The sequence below is a fragment of the Fukomys damarensis genome, unplaced genomic scaffold, assembly GCF_012274545.1.
Source record: "Fukomys damarensis isolate Sample0158 unplaced genomic scaffold, DMR_v1.0_HiC HiC_scaffold_6, whole genome shotgun sequence".
Classification (NCBI taxonomy): domain Eukaryota; kingdom Metazoa; phylum Chordata; class Mammalia; order Rodentia; family Bathyergidae; genus Fukomys; species Fukomys damarensis.
The window spans coordinates 14,281,378-14,305,155 of record NW_022900918.1 but is presented as its reverse complement, the minus strand read 5'-3'; the positions used below and the strand labels follow the sequence as shown (position 1 = coordinate 14,305,155).

Here is a 23,778-nt window from a genome sequence, read left to right as displayed (position 1 = left end):
CCCTCTCTCCCCCTGTCTCCCTCTCTCTCCCTCCTCTTCTTTCTTACTTAGGATTCTGTAGATAGTGCATTTTTTCTCTTAGATAGTGTTGAGTAGTATTTTCAAGCAAATTTATCCATTTTATTTAAGTTGCTATATTTATAGACAACATCTATACTGATGTCTTGTTTCTCATATTGGTAATTTATGCTTTTAATTTTTCTCTTGAGATTTATCACATTTATTAATCTTTTGAGAAAATTTTTAGCTTGATTTTTTTCTTTTCTCTGCTATTTCATTGATATCTGCTGTTATTTCCCCCTTTCTCCATTCTTTGCCTTTATTTTGCTGTTCTCTTTCTAAGTTTTTGAGTTGCAAACCTTGATAATTTACTTGAAATCTTTTTTGTTTCCAGTAAATGCACTTAGGTATATGCAAAAACCTATACATTTTATCTAAACACTGCTTTAGCTGCATTCCTTACATAATAAGCCTTAGTATTCTATTTAATTTTTATTTAACTGAAAGATATTTTCTAATTTCCATTGTGACTAGTTCTTTGATTCAGAGATTATTTGGAGATGTGTGTTTTTGATTGCCAAACAGTTAGCAATTTTTAGTTTTCTTTCTGTTAAAATCTTTTCAGATGTGAATTTGTATATTATTCTATTCTGTCAATTTTATGTAATATATTTTGAAGTTATGTTATTGAATACATTTAAACTTAAGAATGTTACATTTTTCTATTCAATGGATGCTTTTAACATTTTGAAGTGCTTGCTTATCTCTTAGAAACCTTAAATATTACTGTGCCAAAAACTGATGTAGCCACACTAGCTTTTGGGAGCCTGGAGAATGTGTTATAGATACACCTTTTTCAGTCTGTTTACATTACATTTGTTGTTTCACTTAATATTGACATACAAGATATGATTGAAATATATGATGAACATTTTTTTAAAAAATTACAGTTAAAAATATTGCCATTAATTCCCTTCAGAATACTCCTCCTTGCTTCAAGCACATTTATCCCATCATTCTTGCCACTTTCTGAAGCAGTTTTGAAGCCTTCTTTTGTGAATATCTTTACAAGGTGTAATTAAAAAATACTACAAATGCTTAGTGTCATCCAACAGAAAGAAAGGCATTTAAAAACATGACAGTGTGTCCTCATCCACCTTATTTGCCTGATCTGGCACCTTGTGACTTCTGACTCTTCCCTAAAATCAAAATGACTGTGAGGAATAGTTAAATGTACATAACACAGCTTCTTTCTTTTTAATTCCCTTAACCTTCCCAACCACTTCCTTCCCTCCATTTCTAAATCCCCATTTTCATTTTTCTTGTTATGGTGCTTAGCTCATGTTTATGATATTTAATGTTTACATTCATTGTGGATATTTGGAACCTATACATGGCATATTTTAAATCTTACTTCTCCTTTCCCTCCCCTCTTCCTCAATTTCCTAGTCCTCTTTCCATTTACAAGACATCCCCTTGTTTCCTTCTGTCCATGCTTTACTTTCTTCTTTGGTTGTACTTTGCCTTCCTCAAATAAGAGATACCATATAGTTTTTAAACTAATTTAAAAATGTAACATTCTTAAGTGTGTCTGATTTATTTCACTCTTTATTCATGTATTGTAAATATATACTACGAAAATAAAAATAAAAATCTAAAAATAGTATTTAAAAACAAAAAATGACCTCAAAAGGTAAACGTTTTGAATTGGTTTAGGAATTTGAGGCAGCTGCAGTACACAACTCCTGCTTCCCAAAGTTGCATGAACAGTGGGAGAAGTGTGTTTGAAGTCAGGAGGAATATTTGGAATGGGATTAATGACAATGGATCTTTTATTGTAATAGTTTAAAAAATTAAACATTCACTGTATTTTTCCATCACATCTTATAGCAATTAATAAAGGAAAATCTTCCTTTGGTATTTTATGTAGTAATGTTCTATTAATAGACAATTTTAGGGGCCAGGGATTTAGCTCAGTGGTGCCGCTTGCCTCGCAAGCACAAGGTCCTGAGTTCTATTCCCGGTTTCCCCCCCAAAATAGACAATTTTGTCAGTTTTTATGGGTCTAAAAATATTTTTATTTTTCAAGGGTACTTTTAATACCCTTAAACACCTATAATTCTAGGTTGTTGCTTCCCTTACCCCATATTTTAATGGAAACTTTTAAATCATTAATTTTTTTAGTGTATCCCTTTTCTAGGATTTGTCTAGTTTTGTTTCAGCAATTTGACTATGGTGTGCTTAAGTGTAATTTCCTGCTGAAAGCTTCAGAGTTTCTTAATTCTGAGTTATTTTCTTCGCTTTTCTGAATTATTAGTAATTATCTCTTTGTATGTTGCTTTTGTTTCATTTAAGGATTTTGGTTATAGGAGACCATGTAACTATGCACCACATGGTCTCAGATTGTTCTGTTTACCCCATTCTTGTTTATCTGTGATTGATTTTGGATTTTGTTTTCATTGTCTGTAGACCCATGAAACCTGTTTTCCTGTGTCTTATTCTTCTCTGAAAAACCATTTCACTAGTTCATAATTTCAAATATAGTAGGGCTCCCTTATCTGTGATTTTACTTTGCATGGCTTTGTTTACCTGTGGTCAATTGCAGTTGAAAATGTTGAGTGGGGCTTGATCCCCAGCAACTCCCCTCTAAAAAAAAAAAAGGTGAAGGCCAGGCGTGGTGGTGCAGGCCTGTAATCGCAGCACTTGGGAGGCTGATGCAGGAGGATCACTGTGAGTTCGAGACCAGCCTGAGCTACATAGTGATTTCCTGGTCAGTCTCACTACATAGTGAGACCCTGTCTCAAAAAAAAAAAAACCCCAAAAAAGGTGAAGAAAAATTACAGAAAGAATTCATGGTTTTTAAATCACATGCTGTTGTAAGTAGTGTGATCAAATCTTGAGTTATTTAGCTTCATCCTTTCTGGGATATGAATCATCCTTACATCCATTGTATCCACACGGTATATGTGGACTTCCTGTTAGTCACATAGTAGTTGGTTATTAGATTATCAAATCAGATCAACAATTGTGGTATCAAAGTATTTGTGTTCAAGGACATAGAGGGTTTGACACAGTCCAGAATTTCAAGCATCCACTGGAAGTCTTAAAACGTATCCTTCATGGTATTTAAATCCTACAGTATTTACTTTTCAATTCCAGAATGTTTACTTTTTAAATAGGTTATATTGAAAATTACATTTCATTTTACTCATCTCTGAATCTATTTCAATTTGTTACTTTCTAGCTTTAATATTTGACTGACTGTGAGTCTACATAATTTTCTTTTTTTTTTTTTTTCTTCCTTGATTGCCTGCCATATTATCTGGCTTCTTTGGATGTTTTTAATGGTATTTATTTTGTGCTCCAAAATAGACTAACACTATATTAAAAAGGTACTTTTCTTTCAGATGATAATTGTTTTCTTCTGGAATGGTTTGTTCTTTGCTGTGTTAGATGGATCGCATGAGGTATTATCTCCATCCAATCAGAGATTAAGTAGATTACCCTCTCTCTGCTGGGATTCTGTCTTCTAAACACTAGACATTGGGATATTTATTTTTCTCTTTTTGCCCACATTTTCTTCCTTCAGTGCCCCATATCTGAAGAGTTGTAGCACTTGGAAAACTGACCATGTATTTGGAGCTTTTGTATATTCTGTGTGTCATTCCACACCATGTAGACATTTGAAGCATCACCAGTTCCTCTGCCTAAAAGATGCTCAGTCCTTACTCAGACCTAAACTATACAAATGCCTCATGAAAAAAAAAAAGACAGTGTTCTCAGCTCACCTTGGAAGTGGTCTTGTATCCTTGGCTCTTTAGTTCATTTAGTCCTCCTTGCTTCTACTGTTTTCTTTTTGATAGTCTAGTCTTTGAAGATAGGCTTATCCCTATTCAGTATCTCATGTTAGGGAAGTTGAAGACAGGAGTTTTATATTCACAAAAGGGAGATAATTTTAATAGTGTTTGTATGTGCATTGTGATGTTTTAATAAATTTTTATTGTATATAACTATAGACATATTTTATTTTCTGAGATAATATTTTATCAAAATATACGCTAGACCAGGAGTCAGCAAACAATGATTGGCCCATGAACCAAATCTGGTCCAGTTCCTGCTTTTGTATAGGCTATGAGCTAAGAATGGTCTTTTACCTTTTTAAAATTTGAAGAAAAAAGCTTTATAATGCATAAACTTGTGCAGAATATGAATTTCATTGTTTAGAAATAAAGTTGTCTTGCAGTAAAACCACACTCATCTGTTTATGTGCTTTCTTTGGCTGATTTCATGCTATGATGGTTGAGTAATTACCTCTAGAGATCCTATGACACACAATACATAACGTATTTACTCTCTGGCCCTTTAAGGAAAATTTGTGGCTATTCCTGATTTAGATTGTAAGTTCAGGAAGCATTTAGTTTTCATTACTCAGTAAAATTAAGTAAAAGATTGAAAACTTTATCCCGTAAGTTCTGTGAATTTTAATTTAGCATTTTAGGGTTAGAAGTAACCTGAGCGATAATCTGCTTTATCTCTATGACAGATCAACAGATTTCATTGAGACTTAAATCGTGACTGCTTTATTTTGTTAGAAAATACTTAATGATCTGAAATCTGTTATTTCTGGATAGCTTGCAAAATTTTGTTCTTACATTGCAGAAGTATTTGATTTTCCTTAAAAATGTAACTGTTAACATTTCTTTTTTCTTTTTTTTTTTTTTTTTTTTTTTTTTTTTTTTTTTTTTTTTTTTTGGTACAGGAGATCGAACTCAGGACCTCAAGCTTGCCAGGCAGGCACTGTGCAGCTGAGTTAAATCCATAGCCTTTTTAACAGTTTGTTTAGTTTTGTTTTGTTTTGAGACAGGGTTTTACTATGCATTTCAAACTGGCCTTTAACTCATGTATGTATTCCAGGCCTCAAACTCATAACGATCCTCATACTTCAGACTCCTGAATGCTGGGGTTACAGGTGTATGCCTCTACACCCATCTTCTTCCTTGGAATTTTTTAAGTCAGCATTTTAAGATAAATATTTGAAGTATTTTTAGTAGCTTTTTATCTTTCATTTTTAACATAATCCTTTCAAATGCCATGGGTATGAGGTCCTTATAAAAGTTTTATAGGACCATTTCCAGATAATCTTCATTAAGCATCTATTGATTTAGGATTTAAAGTCCTAAATCATCAGAAATTCCAACTTGAATTGTTAGTTTATAAGACCTATTTCTAGATTTTTATTTTCTGTAGACCTTACATATCATGAAAAATTAGTTCTCAAATATAATCATGTAATGGGATGTTACTAGCAGCCAGCATTTCTGTTTCCCAGTGTTGAAATCAGTATATTCAGATTCATTAGAATTGTTATATTCAATTAAATTTTTCCACAAGGCTCATGGTTGAATAGGTTGTATGAGCAAGTATACCTATCATGTTGAGCATTCAACATTATCAGTCACTGTTTCTCTTTTGTTGCATACTATCCTGGGGAAATCTCATCTACATACATAGTTTCTATACTTCCTCTTCAAATCTATATAAAATAATTTCTTGGATAACTCTTTACAGACATTAATGGCTACATATCCTCTAAGTCCTTTGGTATATATCATTGGATCTGTCGTTGGTCCCTACTGTTTTACTCTGTGGGTAAGGAATGTAGTCATAGTTTTGAACTTCCTCATTTTCTCCCCTTTCTCTCTTCTCTTTTTTTTTTTTCCCTCTGGAAGTACTATTGTGTATGATGTTCCAGGCACTTTTCTGAAGGTAGAGCAGTGTCCAAGACAGATGTGGCCTCAGTTCTCTTGGTGCTTGTAGTTTGGTGAGAGAGTGATACACTAAACCACAATCACAATTGTAGATCATGAGACAAAAATTATATATCAGATTATGAAATGAAGATATAAGATGAATTCATATTAAAACTGATATTAATTAGATTTTTAAAAGGGGGAATTGTGAAATGAGTCTCCATAAGAATGTAATCATTATGTACTATAAACATGTAAAAAAGTCATATACATATGTATACTTTATATACTTCATTTTCATATATTATATATGTATGTATGACAGGGAAAAAGAATGGATTCAAGAAATGGTAAGAAGAGGGAGGGACAGTCCGGGGATTTAGCTCAGCGGTTCAGTGGTCTGCCTTGCAAACAAAAGGACCAGAGTTCAATCCCTGGTATCAAAAAAAAAAAAAAAAAAATGAGGGAGGGAAGGGAATGGGTTAAAAAACTGAAGAAATGGTCATATGCATTTACCAATTCCTCATTATAATCATATGTACTACAGACATGTACCAAAAAATGAAAGGGATGAATTGAGAGTGTATATTAGGGAAATTTACCCAATCAGTGGAAATAGGAATTTCACTGAGAAGTGATGACACTGGGACTTCAAAGGTGAGCGGGTAAGAGGAGATATAGGAGAGAATTTCAGGCACAGGAAGTTTTTGTGAAAGCCCCAAAGGAGCTCAGTAGCCTTACACAACTGAATGTCCTTGTGCTTGATGATGCTTTAGAAATAAATAAATAAATGATGGAGTGGAATGCACAATGAAGCTTGAGAGTTGGCTGAAGTCAGCCGTTAGAAGAATATCTTTTAAACCATTAGTGCCTTTTGACTTTAAGAGATTAAGAAGATACAGAGTTTTAAGTAGGGGCGTAACACAATTAGATTTGTGTTTTTGTTTTGTTTGTTTTGGTACTGGGGATCAAACTTGGGTCCTTGTACTTGCAAGTGAGGCAGCAGAACCACTGAGCTAAATCCCGGGCCCAGATTTGTGCTTTTAAATGATGTCCTGTGTTCCTTTTTGAAGAATGTATCAAAGGATCATAAGTATGAATGTGCGGAAATGAGTTAAACTGTGAGAGTGGTTTAGGCAAGAGATGATGACAACTTCTTAGTTTAGCTGCAGTACAGATTCTGTGAACAGAATCAAGAACTATTTTATGAGCTACAAAGGACAAGATTTTGTGACTTGTTTTGGTTTGAGCAATGAAACCTAAGGAAGTATCAAGGATAAACTTTTCATATGCTCATTGCTTTATGGCCATCTTACTGACGTTTAGTATCTTGAACTCCAGCATCAGAAAAATGGAACCTGGTTTTTCATTTAAAAAATTAACTCTCCTAACTGACTTCCCTACTTTTGGAAATGTGGCATCCCTACTTCCAGATGACCAGGGTTTAAAATTTATTTTGTCACTACTTCCACCAAAGTACTTATTAGGTTTTAAGGACTTGACTGCTTTAGAATCTAGAATCATCATCATTGTCATTGATGTATCATCACCACCATCATTATCTTGTCCTCCTTTCCATTCTTTCTTCCCCGTTTGTCTTTTTTATAGCAGTAACATTCTCTTGCTGGATCATTTATTTAACTGTACTTCTATTTAAGTGTCTCAGCTTACCTACCTAATGATGTTTCTTACCTACCTAATAATAACATGGTGGACATAAAAAATGAAATGAAATGAAAATATTTGCTTTGCCTGTTGTTTCCTGTACTATAATTTTTATTACTGTTTTTTTTAATCCTTCAGGGACTTCTGTTTGTTTGTTTTTTAATAATTCAATCTTAGAGCCATGAGGTAATGAGAACTGGTTTCTGAGTTTGCAAAGTGTATGACTCCAACATTTTCCCTATAGTAGTGTAGTGAAAAGTGATACTTGAGCCATTTGCACTGTATACCTCATTAGGACAAAGGACATTTCTTTTTTTTTTTCCTGGAAAATGAACATAGGTGATCTTTATTACTAGTCCCCACTGTTGAAAAAAGTTTAAGAAAACTTCACTTGATATCTTTTTATGTTTTATTTTTATAAAAGCATTTGCATCATTCAAGTTTTTAAATTATTATTTAATATATATTTCCTATCTGTATAATATTGTGTTACCTTCTCAAGAGCTATTTTATGTTAGTATCTTATATGCAGAGTTTATAAGATATTCAAGCATCTACTTTAGCAATATCTATTTTTGATAGTTTTATATATCCTAATACGAACATTCCTAATTACTTTTTCCACTTTAAAAACACTTTAGGAATAAGAAAACTTTAAATAAGAAGAAGTTGAAAAGAAAACAGAAGAGCAAATCAAAAGTGAAGACAAGAAGCAAGGTAAAGCCGATGGCAATTTATAAGAATTAAAGACTTTAATACAGTAATTTGAGTAAAAATGCCAAAATTTAAAATATATGAGTATAACTAGCAAACTGTTGTACTTACTTTCTTGTAGCTGAGATGCAATACCTGACTTGCATAACTCTTAAGGAGGCAAGGTTTATTGTGGCTCACAGTTTGTAGAGGTTTCAGTCCAAGGCAGAGCAGCCTGGCAGAGGAGAAACACCTTATGACCTGGTGACAGGAGTGGGTAAAGAGTAAAGAAGAGATAAACCTTCTAGGCCATCACCCCCACTCCCAATGACCTACCTCTTCTGGCCAGATTCCACCTCCTAAAAGTAAGCCAGCTATAAATTAATAAGTGGACTAATCCACTAATAGTTATCACACGCCCATGATTGAGTCACTTCCCTGAAGCCCTTCTTGTGAGTACAGGCTTTGGTGGGATATCTAGATATAAATCATAGCACTATTCCATTTCTATGTGTTGAAGTAATTTTGTAAATGCTCCTTATTATTTGGTTCTGCCTTTAGTTTCATCTTTAGTATGACCAGTAGCCAAATTAATATTTGGATGTTAAAAATTATTTATTTTTTACTATCTTTAATTAGACCTTTGAGGGACATACCCATTACTTTTCTTTTTCACTGACTCCATGTAATATAAACAATAAAATTGGCTTATCGGTTGGGACTTAGGTTTGTATTCATTTTTTTTTCTCATTAAGTTTATTGGTACATTTTAGATATACAGTACAATTATATTCATCATTGGGATCTTGTACCTTTACATGATGTATCTTAGTTCTTGTTTTTTCCCTGTTCCCTTGCCCTCCCGTCACCCCCTTCACCCTTCCCTATTTACAAAGAATTTGTTTCCATTTTTTTCCTTTTCTCATAATTTTTCTTTTCCCTTTTCCTTTCCCCCTTCCCCTATACCTTTAGACCTTTTCTTCCTATTTCACAGTATCAATTAAACATTTTAATCCTTATTTACAATTTTAATTTTTCACACCAGAGAAACTATTCGGTATTTGTACATATGTGTCCTATTTATTTCACTTAAGAGTATGGCCTCAGTGTGTATCCACTTAGCTATAAATATCTCTAGTTTCTCATTCTTTATGGTTGGGTAGTACTCCATTTTATTTTAAAAAAATACATCTCCTTTATCCAGTCTCTAGTTGATGGGCAGTTGGGCAATTTACAACTTTTAGCTATTACAAACTGTGCCACTATAAAAATGGATGAGCATATATCACTGTGGTATGATTCTTTCAATTCTTTTGGGAAGATACCCAGCAGAGAAATAGCTGGGTCAAATGGGACTTCTAATGCTAGTTGTTTGAGGTGTCTCCATATTGATTTCCACAGTGGTTGCACCAGTCTGCACTTCTGTTAACAAGGAAGATGGGTTCCTTTCTTTCCATGGCCCTGCTAGCATTTGTTATTGGTTAATTTCTTCATAGCAGCCATTCTTTCTGGGGTGAGGTAGAATCTGAGTATTGTTGTCATCTGCATCTCTCAAATGACCAGGGATGTTGAATATTTTTCATATGTTTATTTGCTGCTTTTACTTGTTTATCTGAGAAATGTCTGTTCATTTCAGATGCCCATTTTTGAATTGTATTTGGGGGGCCTGATTTTTTTAAAGTTCTTTATATATTCTAGGTAGTAGAAATAGACCTTTGTCTGAGGAACAGCTGGTAAAAAATTTTTCCCACATTGTAGGTTGTCTCTTAGCTCTGTTGGTATTTCTCTTGCAGTACAGAAGCTTTTTAAAAAGATGAGATCCCAGTTGTTGATTCTTTGGGTTAGTTCCCATGCTACTGAGGATTTGTTCATAAAATATTTTCCTATGCCAATATCTTCAAGAGTTCTACCTAAATTATCTTCCAGAAAGTTTAATATTTCTGTTTTAATATTTAGATCTTTTATCCACTTGGATTTTAGTTTAGTCATGGTGAAAGATAGGGGTCTAATTTTAATCTTTGGTAAGTTGAAATCCACTTTTTCCAACACCATTAAGAGGCTATCTTTCCCCCAGTAAGGATGGTTAACTCCTTTGTCAAAGATGAGGTAGCCGAGTATGTCAGTTGTGTCTGCATCTTCTAATCTATTCCAATGATCCTTGGATCAATACCATGCTGTTTTTATCACAGTGGCTTTGTAGTATAGTTTCAAGTTGTGGATTTTGATATCCTCTGTCATGGCTCTGTTGCCTAGAATGGCTTTTGGTATTCTAGGTCTCTTCTGGTTCCAAATGAATTTTTGTATTGTTTCTCTAGTTCTGTGAAATATACTGTTGGGATTTCAATAGAGATTGCATTGGATCTGTATAGCAGTTTGGAAGTATGGCCATTTCACTATATTGGTTCTTCCTACCGAGGAACAAGGGATATCTTTCCATTTTCTTATAAGGTTTGGATTCATTATATGCTTTTCTTGACATAAATTAGGGAGACTCTTGCTATGTCTGTATTCTGAGCTTCTTTTGATTGTTGGTGGCTAGCAAAAGAAAAGGAAATAGGGAATATTTGAATTAGCGCCTCAAAGATCAAGAATCTCTTTTTTTTTTTTACCTAATGCAGAGACTTGTCTATAAAGTCCATCTACTTTTTTCTTAAACATTTGCAGTGATTGGTCTACTTAACCTTATAAAAGAGTCTTTTCAATTAAACAGCAGTATTGAGAAACCTAGGCAGGAGGAAGAGAAGCTTGTAACTATGGTCTCCAAACAGCTCCACTTTGGATTAGAGGCACAGTAGTTTAGCTGGGTCTGGAGATCATATTTGCATTTCTGAGGCAAATACTTACTGGCCTTTTTAATTCATGTTTTTGCTCTTATAAACTGAGTAAAATCTACTTTGAAGTAGTGAGCAAAAAATAGAAATAAAAGAGTTGAGAGATGGAATGCCTGTCTTGGCTCTGTCTTGAAATAACTTGTACAGGGATTAAATAATGTCGTTAAATCCTTGTCTCCCTATCTTGCTTTTGCTTTCCTCTGAATGTGGGTTTGTTAGCTATGGATGAAGACTGAAATTGCTCTCAACTCCAACTTTATTTTCCTTGAGCAAGAGGCGATCTCTTCTACTAGTTCTAGTAGAAAATCTTGGGTGGGTTTTTTTTTTTTTTTTAACTCTCTCCAGCAGGGAGGATGGAACCCAGGGCCTTCACAGAACTATATGTTGTTACCCTTTTCTTTTTTATTATGAGATAAGGTTTCACCAAGTCTCTTAAGTTGCCTAAGCTGGTCTTGAAGTTGTAATCTTCCTGTCTCTGCCTCCCAGAGTGCTGGAATTGCAGATGTGCACCAACACGCCTATCTTGGCAAAGAATTTTTTATTGAATTATGTCATTTACTTTGGCCAGGGCATTGGATTACTTTGGTTAGACTGAGTTGTATTTGAAACCTTGTGACCAACAATGGTGAGCAAGCCGTGGAGAATGGGATGGTGTTTACTTCAAGGACATTGCTGTTCAGTGGACTGATAATAGGTGTTCACTGTATGACTTCTGATTACTTCTTTTAGAATAGAAAAAAGGAGGTAGAGAGGCTCTTCATATGTAAACACCTTAAACAACTGTGTAGTCATTCAGATTTCCAACCTCTACTCCTGCCCACTGTATGCAAAGTCAGAGTATAGAAATCTTTGACATCTTTTGAAGTTCTTTCAAGGTTCCATTTGGAGATTTTCTTCAAGTGGCCTGTGATATCCAGGAAGAGATGGAGAGTCAAGGTCTTTTGTACTCCTTCAGTTCGGCTCTGACTAGCTTTGTGTTCCTAGTAAGTCAAGGTTTTTCTTGACATCAGTGTTTATATCTTCTTTTAGGAGCAGCTTGTGATAAGAGTGATAAAAATAAATTTATTCCTTTATTCTCTGAACATAGTTGCCTGCTGACTATGTGCAGGCATTTTGCTAAGTGTTTGGGTTACAGTGTTGAATTAGAAGCATTTCCAGTTCACAGAGCTTATAATATAGTAAAATGGTATCTTCTTGCCCTCTGTTATTGTTTCCAGGTTTTTTTCATCTACTCTTTTTATTTCAAAAAGTGTTATTTAGCTATACTATTTTATAGCTTTTTTGTTGTCATTGATCTCTCTTTTTCTCTTCATGAACCAACTCCTTTATTTAATTCCCTTTTCTGATCTGGTTTAGATGTCATTGATTTTTTTTCAATAATTTTTAAAGTACTGGTTCCCTATAGGTGCTGAGAAAAATTTTACAAACTTGATGACTTAAAAACAACATGAGTTATCTGGAAGTCTGAAGTCCAGATTGAATCTCTTTGGGCTAACATCAAGGTATCAGCAAGCCTACATTTCCTCTGGAGGCTCTAAGGAAGGCATGCGTTTCCTTTCCAGCTTCTAGAGACTGTCTGCATTCTGTGGGTTGTGACCCCTTTTCTTTATCAGAGTCACTAAAAATTTGTTGAATATTTTCGTGCTGTATCTTTGTGACAGTTTTCTCATGTTCTGTCTCCACTGACTATCTTGTTCCTGTCTTTGACTTATATAAGACCTGTGTGAATACATTGGGTCCACTCAGATAATCCGGAAATATCTCCCATTGCAAGATCCTTAATTTTGTGACATCTGCAGAGTTTCTTTTGCTATATAGGAGTTCTTATTCACAGCTTCTGAGGATTAGGATATAGATAGTTTCTGAGACTGTTAGTCTGCCTATCATACCTCTAATGTACATTTGTTTTATTTACCTCACAAAACTGAGTGTAATGTAAATCAGTTGTTTTCTCTTTCCTTGCATGTGTTATTGAAGGGAGTTAAGCAAGAATAAATTGATAACTGTACCTTTACATGATGTATCTTGGTTCTTAGTTTTTCCCCCTTTCCCTTTCCTCCCTTCAACCCCTCTACCCCTCCCTATTTATAAAGACTTTGTTTCTGTTTTTTTCCTTTTCTCAAATTTATTACTTTCCCTTCTTGTCTTTCCCCTATCCCTTCCAATTTCCCTTCCCCTTTGGACCTTTTCTTCTTATTTCACATTATCTATTCTACATTTTGATCCTTATTTACACTTTCAGTTTCTCACACCAGAGGAAGTATTCAGTATTTACATGTGTCCTATTTATTTCACTTAAGAGCATGGCCTCATTGTGCATCCAATTAGCTACAAATGCCTCTAGTATCTCATTATTTATGGCCGAATAGTACTCCATTTTGTTAAAATTTTTTCTTTATTCGGTTTTCAGTTGATGGGCAATAGGGCTGTTTCAGAGTTTTAGTTATTACAAACCTCTAATCCTAGTTTTTGAGGTGTCTCCATTTTGACAACCACAGTGGTAGCACCACTCTACATTCCCACCAACAGTGGAGAAGGGTTCCTTTTCCCCACAGCCTGCCAATATTTGTTATTGGTTGATTTCATGATAGTAGCCATTCTTTCTGAGGTAAGGTGTAATCTCAGCTTTGTTTTCTTTTGCATCTCCCAAATGACCAGTGATGTTGAACATTTTTTCATATATTTATTTGCTATTTCTACTTTTTGTCTGAGAAGTGTCTGTTCATTTCAGATGCCCATTTTTGGATTGGGTCTTTATATTTGGGAGGTCTGATTTTTTTTAAGTTCTTCATATATTCTAGATAATAGACCTTTGTCCGAGGAATAGCTGGTAGAAATTTTTTCTCACATTGTGGCTTATCTTTTCAAGCTGTTGATGGTTTCACTGGCTCTGTAGAAGCTTCTAATTAAGACATCCAACTTATTGACTCTTTGTGCTAGTTCATGTGAGACTGAGGTTTTATTCATGAAATCTTTACCTATGCCAATGTCTTTAAGAGTTCTACTTAACCTCTATTCCAGCAGGTTTAGTGTTTCTATTTTAATATTTAGATCTTTAATCCATTTCAATTTAAGTTTAGTGCATGGTGAGACATATAGGACTAATTTTAATCTTTGGCAAATTGAAACCCGATTTTTCTAGCAGCATTTATTAAAGAGGCTATCTTTCTTCCAGTGAGGGAGTTTGGTTCCTTTGTCAAAGATGAGGTGGCTGAGTGTGTCTGGAGTTGTTTCTGCATCTTCCAGTCAGTTCCACTGATCCTTGGGTCTATTTCTTTGCCAGTACCATGCTGTTTTTATCACAGTAGCCTTATAGTATAGTTTCAAGTTGGTGATTGGGTTACCCTCTACCTTGTCTTTGTTGTCTAGAGTTGCTTTTGCTATTCTAGGTCTCTTCTGGTTCCAAATGAATTTTTGGATTGTTTTCTCAAGGCCTGTGAAGTATGCTGCTGGAATTTCAATTGGGATTTCATTGAATCTATATAGCAGTTTTGGAAGTATGGCCATTTTCACTATATTGGTTCTTCGTACTCAGGAGCAAGGGATGTCTCTCCATTTTCTGATATCTTCTTCAATCTCTTTTTTAAATTTTTTTAGAGATTCTTGAATCTCTTTATTTCATCAGCTTGATTCTTAGGTATTTCATTTTTTTGGATGTTATTCTGAAGAGAGTTGTTTCTCCATTTCCTCTTTCAGTAAGTCTGTTGTTCCTGTACAGGAAGGCTATTGTGTTTTGTGTGTTTAGCTTTTATCCAGCCACTTTACTAATATTAAGTCTAGAAGACTTTAGTTAGAGTTCTTCGGGTCTTTTATATAGAGTATCATTTCATCAGCAAATAATGACAGTTTAACTTCTTTGTTTCCTGTCTTTATTCCTTTTATTTTTTTCTCTTGTCTAAGTCCTGTGGTTAATGTTTCCAAAACTATATTAAATAGGAGTGATGATACTGGACATTCTTTTCTTGTTTCTGATTTTAATGTGAAGGATTTCAGCTTTTGACCATTTAGTATGATAATTGGCTGTTGGTTGTCCGTAGATGGCTTTTATCAGGTTGAGATAGAGACTGTGTATTCCAATTTTCTGCAGGGTTTTTATCACAAATGTGGGTTGGATTTGGTTGAATGATTTTTGAGCATCTATTGATATGATCATATGGTTTTTGTCCTTGGCTTTATTAATATAGTGTATTACATTTGTATTTGCATATGTTGAACCATCTCTGCATCCCTGGGGTGAATCCCACTTGGTCAGGGTGTATGATTCCCTTTCTAATCTTTTGCATTCTGTTTGCCAGTATCTTATTGAGAATATTTGCATCTATGTTCATTAGTAAGATTGGCCTATAGTTCTCTTTTCCATTTGGGTCTTTTTCTGCTTTGGGGATCAAGGTGATGCTTGCATCAGGAATGAATTTGGGAGTATTGCTTCCCTGTCTACTTCACTGATGAGTTTAAATAGTAATGGCAATAGTTGTTTTGTAAATGTCATATCGAATTCAGCAGTGAAGCCATTAGTGCCGGGCATTTCTTAGTTGGTAAGTTTTTAATTATGTTTTCAGTTTCATTGATTGATAATGGGTTGTTTAGAATTTTTACTTCTTTTTCATTCAGCTTTGGTAATTCATATGCATCTAGACATCTAATCCATTTCTTCTGTGTTTTCCATCTCATTGGTATATAGGTTCTTAAAGTAGATATTGATGATCCTCTGAATTTCTGCTGGGTCCATTGTAATTTCACTCTTTTCATCCCTAGTTGCATGAATTTGGGTTTTTTCTTTTCTTTTTTGATAAGGTTGCCCAAGGGTTTGTCAATTGTGTTTATTCTTTTTGCTTCATTGATCTTTTGTATCATTTCTTTTGCTATTTATCTCCAATTTCATTGCACCATAGTCTGTTAATATACAGGGGATAACTTCAATTCCTTTGCACTTACTTGAACATGAAGCAATTATGTAGTCTATTTTGGAGAACTACCCATGTGCAACCAAAGAGAATGTGTTCTTATTTTGTGGGGTAGAACATTCTGTAAACATCTGTTAGGTCCATTTGTTCAGGAGTTTAAGTTCTAGTATTTTCTTGTTTATTTTTTGTCTAGTAGATCTATTTGTGACACTGGGGTATTGGGATCTCCCCACGGCTATTGTATTAGTGCTTATTTGGTTTTTCATGTATGGTCATACTTTTTTATGTACTTGGGTGCACTAGTATGTGGTGTGTAGATATTATGATTGTCATCTCTTCCTCTTGGATTGTTCCTTTTACAAGGATGTAGTGTCCTTCTTTGTCTCTCTTAGTATTGGTTTGAAATCTATTTGATCTGCAAATAAGAGAGCTACTACTGCTTTTTTCCAGGTTCCTGTCCCATTCAGTATTGTTTTCTACTCTTTAGTTTTCAGTTTTTGAATTTCTTTTTGAATTAAATGTGTTTCTTATATGCAGCATATTCATGTATCTAGCTTCTTGACCCACCCTGCCAGTCTGTTTCTTTGGTGAATTGAGACTATTAACATTGATGGTTATAATTGATATGCAATTATTTATCTTTATCATGACCTTTTCCTGTTGTTGGATTTTCCCCTTTTGCATTCAATTTCTTATCTTTCCTGATGGATTCATTCTTCTGGGCTTTGTGGGGTTGTGAGCCCATTGTCTTTTCCTAGGATATTGTTGAAATTTTTTTTTGGGGGTGCTGGTTTGGTATTCATGAAGTTCCTCAGGTGCTTTTTGTCTTAAAAGTATCTTATTTCTCCATCGATTTTGAAAGATAGTTTTTCAGGGTACATCAATCTTGGTTGGAAGTTGATTTCCTGTAGGGCTTGAAATGCTTTACTACAGGCTCTTCTTGCCTTGAAGGCTTGTGTTGAGAAGTCTGCTGTGATTGTGATAGGATTTCCTTTGTATGTGATTTGTTTCTTTTCTCTTATTGCTGATAGAATTTTGTTCTTCTGTTGGGTTTCTGGAATGTTAACTATTATATTCCTTATTGTAGATTCTTTTTTTTTTTAAATCATGGCTAGTTGGAGTTCTACATACCTCACTTATCTGTATGTCAATTTCTTTTTTGTTTTTTTCCTCCTTAAAGAACAGTTTATTCTATATAATTTGTAACCTGGTGGCTGAAATTATGCTTTTTATTTACTTTTCAGCGAGTTCTGTTATCTTTAATTATTACATTGATATATTTTAGAAGGATTTAATAGAATTTTAATTTAATGTATTTACAATGGCTAACACAGTATTCCTTTCTATTTAGTATGTATTGTAAAAATACACCATTTTTTAAATTAGTAAGTTTAATATTTAAGTGATATCCAAATTCCCTTTAGTCATGCATTAATGCTTTTGAAGGGTCCCAATGAATCTTTCTTTGTCTTATATCAAATTAATAACTAAAACACTAATTTTAAATAATAGATACAGATACAGTAATGAAAATGTTCAATTTCAGCTTTCAACCCAGTTTCATCCCTAGATGCAAATATTACTAATTTATTCAGGCAAAAATTTATTTCTTTTCATTTTTAAAAATTAATTTTATTGGTAAATTTAATGTATACAATTTAATGACATTCATTGTTGGAAATTTGCACCTTTACGTAATCAATCTTGGTTCTTGTTTTTTTCCCATTCCCCTGCCCTCCCCTCAATCCCTCTCTCCCTCCCTATTTACAAAGACTTTGTTTCCATTATTTTTCATTTTCTCATACTCTATACATATTAAGAAGGGAATGGATTTAATATGTATATTAAGTTCTTTTACCCTACTTGGGAAGTTTTCTACCATTACTTATGTGAACAGTTTTTTTATGTGGTTTTCACTCTCTCCTCTTTCTTCATTGACTCTGATCAGTCTTATGTTATTCGTCTTTGCATCATCTAGCAGCCGCTGGAATGATTTCTCATGATCCCTTGCTATTTTAAAGACATCACTAATCACAATCCTGTCTTCTTTGTCTGCCATTTCTGTCCTCACATTGGCTCCTTCTGCTGTGTAAACTTTCAATGGAATTTTTAATCTTCTGGAAATCTCTTTGCATCTGTTTTATGTCTTCCATTTGTTTTCTGTTCTGGAATTCCAATATGTTCCTCAGCTCTTCTATATATTTTTTTTAATCTCTGTCTGCTGTAGTTATTAATCATGTCTTTCAGTAGGATAGCATCTCTCTTGATATCTGAAAAATTATTTCTGATTTTATTTTTTTCCTAATCCTCTTTGGTTGGCCGTTTAGGGAGTTCAGGTAGCAGAGTTTCAAATTGTTGCATTTTTTGCCTCTTGGGGCTGCCTTTGGTGATCTGCAAGTCTGGTTTTGAGTCTTGTTTAGGTGTTTTCTCATTTCAGCTGATCCAGTCTGCTGTACCTTTATTGAGGTGACTCTTTCCTCTCCCAGTGAACTTCAATTCTCAATAATCCTCAGAGAGGCATTCTCTCTTCTGCTCACCATTGTACCAATTCTTTTGTTCAGCATGGTGGCCTTCTGGATGCCCTCGCTGAGCTGTTGTCCAGGCAGCATTCTGGCTTGGGCCTCTATGCACTTACTAATGGTATCTGGGCAGGCCTCTGACTGGGGCCTGGGTGCCTGAGCAACTGTTATCTCAGTGGGTATTTGGCTGGGACTTTTGTGCCCCAGCTGCTAGTGACTGGGCAGGCTCCCTTCTTGGGACCTACACCACTATTGTCCGGGCAGGCTTATCGATGACCACCAATCTTAACTGGAACTTTCAAAGCCTGACTGTTTTATTTTTGTCACTTTTATTTTCCACTGAGTTTGAAAGCTTTGCTGTTTCTTCACACCTCTGCTAAGTCCTGTCCTCTACAGGTAAATTCCCTTTGTTGCAGGAGAAATCAAATTTATTACACAGAAAATTTCCTCATCATCCTGATTTCATCATATATATCTTAGGTTTCTTAGCAGTACAGTACTGTCACAGGTATAATATTTAAAGTATGCAATTTAATGAGTTTTAAAACATAACATATATGTATGAAAATACTACTAAAATCAAAATTCAAAACTTTTTCATCATCTCCAAGGGTTTTCTCATCATCTACTACTTTCTGTCTTGGTTCACAACCCTGGCTCTAGACAACCATGGATTTATTTTCTGTCATTGTTTATTCGTTCTAAATTTCTAGAATTTAATGTGAATATTGTGTTCTATTTTGTATCTGGCTTCTTTCACTCAACACAGTGGGTTGTGTTCACAGTTTTCCATATCAGTGTTTCACTTTTATCATGAATTAGTATTACATTTTTGTCAGATGCTTTTTTCTATATTGTAGTATCTTATGTTTTTTTAATTTATTGTTTTTGTTTGAATGGGGAAATACACTGTTACTTTTACCTAGTTGTGTCAACATTGTTCCTGCATCATGATGTATCACTTTAAGACATTATTAAATTTGAGTTGCTAAGATGCGGCTCTCTGGGGGAACCCCGTCCAGCGGGGAATAGGAGGTGAGAGCCGCCTCTTATTCGTGGGTCATCAGAGGCCGATCCGATCTTGAATGTCTGTGAAGGAAATCTTTAAGAAGTTAGAGCACATGGCCCAAGTCTGATTTCTGATCAAAGGCTCTTTATTGGCTCAGCAAAACGATTATATACTGTTATCCCAGGGGGAAGGTTCAGCAAGCTTATTGGACAGTTCAAACAAATCTACCAATCACATGAGTCACTCAAGCATTTAACCATAAAGGGACAAAGCATTTATCAGCATACAGCAATCAGTATTTTACCAAATGTGGGGAGGGGTAAGTGGGAAGGCGTACATCAACAATTAACCCTATGCAATCTTTAACTTAACAATCTCCAGGGGCAAGCGGGGCAAGGGGAAAACCAATTTTGATACCAAGATTCGTCCTTTTCCCGTTGCTTCTGCCTTTGTTCGAGGCTTTCCTCAACCCTTCTAATGCTATCATCTACCAGGCCCAGTTTATCTTTAAAAAAGCAACATTCTTAAAGAAGGGGGTTGGGGCCAATGGCAATGGGTTTGAACTGAGGTGGTTCTTTCAAAAGCCTGATGGAAAAAGGTGAGACCCAGATCACGGCCGCTGATGTGAAGGTGAAGGCCCCACTCAACCTGACCAGTCCAGTGGTATTGTTTGCCGGGCGTGGTGGTGCGCGCCCATAATCCCATAAAACTAGTCTGGGTTACAGTGAGCTCCAGGTCGACACCCGTAATCCCATAAACCCAGCCTGGATTACACAGTGAGCTTAGCCTGGATTACACAGAGAGCTCCAGGTTAATCTCATCTGCATAGCTGAGACCCTCATCTCAGAAAAGCCAAATAGAGTCATAGATTGTGTCAATGCCTCAATGGTAGAAGTTACTTTTCCAATGTCAAATGCCAGCGGGCTCCCACACTAAGATATGCTTGTTTTTAATATCTCTGATAGATATGCCAATTTAACACATTTTAATGAATTATTCCCTCCAACCCCAAATCTTTGTGTGAGGAGGGCAGAATTTTGAAACCAAGTGTTTTTGGTGCTTGAGGTATCATTTATGTTAGGTGCGTACTCTAATTGTTAGAACTTGAATTTGTAAATAGTTTTAAATATCTTACAACAGTGCTTTATATTCATAGTAGTTCCTATCTGATGAGTGAAATGCTGGACACAAAAGAAAAATTATTTAATTTTAACCAATTAACAAGGTCTTGATTTTTAGACTTTATCCAAACTTGTACGAAAAGATCTTAGGGAAGCCTATGTCCATATTTACAATTTTCTTGGCATTACTGCTACTTGAAGATAATGAAATTAGATGATATAAAGAAAATTCTGGGGTTTTTTCTTAGTCTAAATTTCTGTGTAAATACTTTCAAAATAATTAAGTATGTAATTCAACATTAGTAGTAAGTCATTCACTTTCTCATTACTGAGGCATACCTGACACTCATAATTTAAAGGAGCTGAGGTTTATTTTGGGTTACGTTTTTAGTTCATAGTCACAGGCTTCTAGGGAGGAAGGCGTTATGGAAGGTAGAGGAAAGCTGCTCATGTCATAGCATCCGGGAAAATGAGAATGAAGAGAGGAGTTGGGAAGGAAATATGCCCTTCCATGTCATGTTCAGTGACCTTCCTCTTCTGATCAGGCCTTACCTCCTAACAGCACATTTAGCTGTAAACTCCTATATTCCAGTCACCATCCCCCAAAAGCCCCGCCTTACAATCATGTGAGGCTTTGGGAGGGGTGTCTAGGTATAAACCCTAACAGTTATGAAAACTCTATAACATATCTGGTGTCCCCTAAAAAGGCATTAAATTAATACCCCTTAATACCATAGTTTAGCAGCTAATCTTTGTTGGCAGTATCCCTACCATGGGGATAAAAGTGTATTTCTGTTAAATTATTTGCCTGACCCTTTTCATCCCTTGTCAGGTTCATAACACTGTATTACTCAAAAATAATGAAGTATAGTAGAAAGGATGTGTTAATAGATAGTCAACAGACTTAGAGTCTCTGTTATGTGACTTATGCAAAAAGTTTACCTGTTAATCCTTTGTTTTTAAAATTTAAATGGAAACTGGTGATGATGGAAAAGAATGTGAAATTGAAATATCTTTTCTTATATCTTAGTCTGAAAACTTGGAAAATACAGTAATCATACCAGATATCAAACTGCATAGCAATCCTTCTGCTTTCAATATTTACTGTAATGTACGCCATTGCGTTCTGGAATGGCAGAAAAAGGAAATATCACTGGCAGCTGCATCCAAGAATTCTGTGCAAAGTGGAGAATCAGATAGCGATGAAGAAGAAGAATCCAAAGAGCCCCCAATCAAACTTCCAAAGGTAAGCCACTAAATCGTTAGATGCTGTAATACTTATGGTATATATGTGCTCCTAAAATACCATAGTTTTTGTAAAATTGCCCATTAAAAATAAGCAGGCTTATGGAGCCAGTATTCTGGCTCCCCTTGCCTGGGAGGTTGAATGTAGACCAATCCAGTTTGTACCATTTGGCTGTAACACCTTATTATTAGCAATATATATGCTAATTGTTATACAGTAGAACAAGCTCTTTTTTTTCAACTCCTGTCCTTGCGCTTATGAGGCAGGTGGTGGAACCACTGAGCTAAATCCCCGGCCCATCAAGCTCTTCTTGATGTACTCTGTTCTTTTTAAGTCTTACTATAAATTTTTTTTCAGTGCAATAGATATGAATATTTCTAACAAATGAATAGGTGAAAATATAAATATAGTTTAAAATGATACCTATAGGTGATTCATGCATATTGCTTTTTTCTAAAATAGATATTTTGAAATGCTTTCTCTATTTTAAATGATTCATATATTGTCATTTTATGAAATGGATACTTTAAAACTGTGCCTTGAAAACATTTATCATATGTGATCATGTAAATATTTTTTATTATTTGGAAATAGCAGCAGACACGGAACCTATGTTCCTGATCTGATTTCTCTCACACATTTTGCAGTAGCTATTCCCAAGTGTTCCACTGTCTTTAATCATACTGTTAGTTTTTTTCACCTCAGTCTTAGCAGATGACTTGCTTTCGGTTTCCTGGGGTAATAAAAGTTTTGTGAACTCCTTTACATTCCTATCTCCTGCTTCAGATCAGGATCTTTGTTCCCTTTCCTCTCTCTTACATGTTTTAGCTGCACCTACTTTTGTTTATCTTTTCCCTGTAAACCCCTCCAGATAGAAATCATGGCCTCTAATTGTAATTCCTTATACTTAATTAGGAGAGGCTGAGGGAAAAAAGATATAGTTAGGATGTAAGAGTACAGAACTTGTGTAGTCTGTTTTGGTAAGAGTATCATTCTATATGTGGGTGAATCACACGGAACTATGTTAATCATGATTCTTAATATCACCTTTGGGAAGGAAAACAAAAGCCCAGAGTAATCTGCATGGATATGCAGATGTTGAACAATACACTGTGGTACAGATTAAATGATATTGCATAATTAATAGCAACTAATTTTTAGGCTGTTTTAAAACCATCAGGATAAATGAGTATTAAAGAAATAAAATGTCAGGCATTTCTAACATTTTCCATCGTGATTAGCAGACTCAAAGGGAATCTTTCAAAGAAAACTAAAAGCCCAAGTTGCTAATGCTTAGTTTTCTATCATAAACCGAACTATACAGAAATAGGGTATAGTGGTTAAGAATATGGATTATGGAACCAAATTACTGGGGTTCAAACACTCAAAATTAAAATACTATGTGAATTCACAGAGAAATTAGGAAAACAATATCATTCACAATAGCCTCAAAAAAAAATTTAGGAATTAACTTATCCAAGAAAATGAAAGTTTTCTGCAATGAATACTCCAGTTCTGTAAGAAAAGAGATTGAAGAGGACATCAGAATGGAAAGCTACTCCTTGTTCCTGGAGAGGCAGAAGCAATACTATGAAATACCTATACTCCTCAAACTGATATATAGATTTAATGTAATCCCAATCATAATGCCAATAGTATTCCTCAAAGAACTAGTAGAAGTAATACTAAAATTCATATGGCACTTCATTCCTCGTAGAACTAGAAAAACAATCCTAAAATTAGTATGGAACCATAGGAGACCTAGAATAGCAAAAGCAATTATCTATAAGATGGAAGTAAGAGTTATCACAGTCCCAGATTTCAAGTTATATTTCAAACTACCATGATAAAAACAGCATGATACTAACACAAAATCAGACATTTGGGTCACTGGAATAGAATAGAGGATGCAGAAACAACCATAGGCACATTCAGTCATCGGATCTTTAACAAAAGCATATGCTGAAGGAAAGATAAATCTCTTTAACAAATGGGAAAACAGGCTATACACATGCAGAAGATTGAATCTAGACCTTGTCT

The 23,778-nt window shown here is 34.9% G+C and overlaps 1 protein-coding gene across 1 annotated transcript in view; it reads left to right on the top strand.

Annotated features, from left to right (window-relative positions):
* Mycbp2 (MYC binding protein 2) overlaps positions 1–23,778 on the top strand; it is a gene marked incomplete at its 5' end in the record, with an annotated part of 279,711 nt that overhangs the window by 17,682 nt on the left and 238,251 nt on the right. Inside the window, 2 exons of the mRNA XM_033760909.1 lie at positions 8,057–8,132; positions 21,523–21,738. Of these exons, the coding sequence (XP_033616800.1) occupies positions 8,057–8,132; positions 21,523–21,738 (292 nt within the window). The remainder of the gene's footprint in view (positions 1–8,056; positions 8,133–21,522; positions 21,739–23,778) is intronic.